General features: G+C 37.2%; 1 protein-coding gene across 1 annotated transcript in view; it reads left to right on the forward strand.

Annotated features, from left to right (window-relative positions):
* The window catches only part of SLMAP (sarcolemma associated protein), a 109,658-nt gene that overhangs the window by 68,910 nt on the left and 36,103 nt on the right, over positions 1 to 4,645 (forward strand). The window contains 3 exon segments of the mRNA XM_017894173.1: positions 1,335 to 1,379; positions 3,407 to 3,487; positions 3,771 to 3,830. Of these exon segments, the coding sequence (XP_017749662.1) occupies positions 1,335 to 1,379; positions 3,407 to 3,487; positions 3,771 to 3,830 (186 nt within the window).

Raw genomic sequence — 4,645 nt, forward strand, 5'->3', positions numbered from 1 at the left:
TATATATATATATATATATATCTACTATGTACTAGGCACTATTCTATGCACTGGGAATATAGCAGTTAATGAAACAGGCATTCCAGCCTGGGCAACATAGGGAGACCCTATCTCTTCAAAAAAATAAAATAAAAAATTAGCCAGATGTGGTGATGCACACCTCTGGTCTCAGCTATTCAGCAGGCTCAGGTGGGAGGATGGCTTGAGCCCAGGAAGCTAAGGCTGCAGTGAGCTGCAGTTGTGCCACTGCACTCCAGCCTGGGCAACAGCGCAAGACCCTGTCTCAAAAAAAAAAAAAGAAAAGAAAAAAAAACAAACAGGCAATCTCTGCTATCAGTTAGTTACATTCCAGTGACATCTTGATGGAAAATTTGGCCCTACCTTTAAGGCAACTTTACCTTCCCAGCTAATGCTCTAAATATAGAATAAGAGTTCTTCTAGGCTAGAAGAATACTTTTGAAAATATACTTCTTATTTACCTAATATTTTGATCCTAAAATTGCCAAAAATATTAAAATCGGGGAGAGCTGTTTTCCTGTTTTCCTTTTTGTTCCTCCAGAGTGGTTCCTTTTGTAACCATATATGGAGATTAGATGTATTAGCCTCTTTTATTTGAGAATGTAAGTTTGTGATCAAAACTAGAACATTCAGAAATTTCTGATTTTAGCATACTATGAATGCAGCAGCGGTCACAGATTAGATTCCCATGGGCCTCCGTGGCCAGTGACTTCACTTCTAATCTAAGTTCCCTGTCGCTAAGCAGTTGACCTTTGACTACAAATGGCAGGGAGAAAAGAAGCAAAGACTTCTTGAAATTCATCACCCATTTCACAAGTTAAGCCACAAATTCTAGGGATATTGTTATATGGAATAGCCATAACAAGTTATATTTTAATGTTGTATTAAATATTTTGACAGTAATGGTGTTAGATGTGTTTCTAATTTCTTTCAAAATAGAAAATATATTTTAATTTCCTTGATTATAAAACAATATATATATTTCTACAAATTTTCAATTTATGACTATGTGAAGTTAAAAGTAAATGTGTCCACCATGTCCCTATCTCCAGAAATAACTAATGATATCTCTATTGTAGATCCTTCCATACCTTGAATAAATATATGCAGTTAAAAATTCATAGATAAATGTATAACTATTTTTAATCTACATGGGGTCACATTATACATACTGCTCTTTATTAGGCTTTTTACTTAGTAGTAAATATATCTTGAATAGTTTTCATTCCATAATATATGTATATTTCATTTTCCTATAACGAACAATACTTCAGTGAGCATTATGTATCCCATATGTGCTGTGTTATTTCCTTTAGGAAAAGTACTAGAAGTGGGCGTGCACATACAAACAGTGAAATCAGGTGTGTAACATTATAAAAATATATGCTTTATAAATTTATAATCTCACTAAGGAAAGAAGATATATACACATACACAGAATAATACAAAATAGAGTATGATTAATTGAGGAAACAAAAGACACAGAGAAGATACAATTAAAAGGAGCACCATGGTGGAGAAATGAAGAATTCCTTAGAGTTGATGGGACTTAAACTGTATATTACAGAATGAATAGGCCAAATAGAGAAAATGGCTGTTTTGAGATTAGGGAAATACTGAATCAAACAAATAATTGCAGGACATAATGCAGGCATGTACCAGCCCTATAAAGAAGCTAGCATGACCAGAGCAGAGCTCCTGTGGGAAATAATGTAGGGACCAGATTACGGCTAAATTCTGCCATGTAAAGCTTGACCGAAGCCTTGTGGAGAATGGGGAGATAGGATTCCCCTATAGGATTTTATTCAGAAAAATGACGTTCCCTGCAAATGCTACCCTAAAGAATGCCATAGGCCAGGTGTGGTGGTTCACACCTGTAATTATAGCACTTGGGAGACAGGTGGAAGGATTACTTGAGCCCAGGAGTTCAAGACTAGCATGGGCAACATAGTGACACCCCCTCTAAAAAAGAAAAAAAAAAAAAGAAATTCCGTAGTATATACAGATGTGCCATTACAGATGAGAATCTGGGGCCTAATTAATTGCCAGTCATCTTTGATAAACTGCTGGGCCTATAGTAAGGATTTCTGAGGACAATTCTTTGAAAATTAGGCCTAAGATGTCTTCATTGGACCAGGCAGAAGACCTCTTGTAAATAATTTCAAAACTTTTTTTTCTTTCTTTCTTTCTTTTATTTTATTTATTTATTTATTTGTTTGTTTGTTTATTTATTTATTTATTTTGAGACAAAGTCTCACTGTCACCCAGGCTGGAGTGCAATGGCACAATCTCGGGTCACTGCAACATCCACCTCCCAGGTTCAAGCAATTCTCTACCTCAACCCTCTGAGTAGCTGGGATTACAGGTGCCCAGGACCACGTCCAGCTAATTTTTTGTGTTTTTGGTAGAGATGGGGTTTCACTATCTTGGCCACGCTGGTCCTGAACTCCTGACCTCGTGATCCATCCACCTTGGCCTCCCAAAGTGCTGGGATTACAGGCATGAGCCACCGCGCCTAGCCCAAAACTTTTTTAAAAGTTTTTTCTTGGCCAGGTGCAATGGCTGATGCCTGTAATTCTAGTGCTTTGGGAGGCTGAGATGGGAGGATTAGTTTAGCCCAGGAGTTTGAGACCAGCCTAGGCAACATAGCAAGACCTTATCTCTACTAAAAATATAAAAAAGATAGCTGGGTGTAGTGGTATGGTCCTGAAGTCCCAGCTGCTCGGGAGGTTGAGGCAGGAGGATCCTTTGAGCCCAGGAGGTCAAGGTTGTAGTGAGCTGTGTTTGTCCCACTGCGCTCCAGCCTGGACAACAGAGCAAGACCCTGTCTCCAAAAAGTTTTTTCTTACTGTGATTCAGGGACAGTTATCTTTAGAAATAAAAGACTGTTAATTTTCTTATTTTAAATGCCACTTTTTTTAATAAGAACTAATCTTTTTTTTTTAAGGGTTTTATTATTTGAATAAAATCTTACTAAGGCAGCCTTCTTACTCATGTTTTTATGTAACAGAGCCTTTTCCTTTAATCATCTTTATACAGTGTCCACATTGTCTTGGGAATTGTACTATATTTGTTGCAGTTTTTTGAATACTTTAGCAAAGCTTGCTTCGTTTTTGTTTCCAGTTGGCAAGTGGACAACCTTGAACAAAAGCCCCAGCCCTCAGCAAAGCAGACATGATCCACATTATAATTTAATATGAGCTACGTGTAATAACCAGTATTCCATTTTGGACAAGGGTGGCGAAGAAGTAAGAGATTCAGTGACCTGACCTGTTTTAAAAGTACTTTGTGTACCTGTAGATTTTGAGCATTCATAGCCTGAAGCAGTTTTATTGATATAAGATATTTAACTGTAATAAGATTTTACTTTTACTTTTTTTCTTGGTAGAAAATCAGACAAGAGCGAAAGAATCTGATTTATCAGATACTCTGAGTCCAAGCAAGGAAAAAAGCAGTGACGACACTACAGGTGAGTTTTAACCTCATATTTACAGACCTGCAGCTGTTAATGGCAGTTTAGGTGTATAGGTTAATGTGAGTGGAGATTTCAAAGTTTGCGTTTGGCAGAAAAAAAAAAACACTTCCATTTATCAAGTCATCCCCTTTGAATGTTGGATATTTTGTTAAAACTACTTTCAGCTACCCAAATATAATAGCTGTGTCAATTCCAGTTGTTTATTTTGATAACAATAGCTTTCTGATAGATTTGAATACTGTCTATAATTATATACTTATTTTTTTCCTCTCTGTAGACGCCCAAATGGATGAACAGGACCTAAACGAGCCTCTTGCCAAAGTGTCCCTTTTAAAAGGTACTTTAATATGTTTTTATTACATCGTAAACCAGGGTATCAAATCACCCTTTGCCATAAAATCTGTTCTAGATATTATGTGAAGTTTTCATTTTTAGTTGAGAGATTAAGATGGGTTCTGTAAAGTAGCAGGAACTAAAAATTTAAAGTTTTGGTGTTTATACCCAATATTTCAAACAATGTCGAATAATTTGGATCAGTCAAGATTATAAGGAACAAAGTGTTCAGTGATAGAATATGAAATGCAGCTGTGTTTTTTGTTTACCATTGTATCTCTAATACGAATTTATTAGCACTTTTAACATAATTAGAATAAGGTGAAAATATTAACTCTCTTGAAAGACTCACCAGTTTGCTCTGTTATCATATGGTAGCAGTTGTACATTTCCTTATTTTCTGGTGTTCTTCATCTTCTAGTAAATATCCCCAGGTTCTTACGACACTCTTCTAGAAATTTTGGACTAAGAAATTTTAGATAGATGGCCAGGCGTGGTGGCTCACACCTGTAATCCCAGCACTTTGGGAGGCCGAGGCAGGTGGATCACCTGAGGTCAGGAGTTCGAGACCAGCCTGAGCAACATGGAGAAACCCTGTCTCTACTAAAAATACCAGATTAGCCAGCCATGGTGGTGCATGCCTGTAATCTCAGCTCCTAGGGAGGCTGAGGCAGGAGAATCATTTGAACTCAGGAGGCAGAAGTTGCGATGAGCCGAGGTCATGCCATCGCACTCCAGCCTGGGCAATAAGAGCAAAACTCCGTCTCAAAAAAGAAAGAAAGAAAAAGAAAGAAAGAAAGAAAGAAAGAAAGAAGGGAG

The sequence above is a fragment of the Rhinopithecus bieti genome, unplaced genomic scaffold, assembly GCF_001698545.2.
Source record: "Rhinopithecus bieti isolate Rb0 unplaced genomic scaffold, ASM169854v2 scaffold_21649, whole genome shotgun sequence".
In the NCBI taxonomy this organism is placed as follows: Eukaryota; Metazoa; Chordata; class Mammalia; order Primates; family Cercopithecidae; genus Rhinopithecus; species Rhinopithecus bieti.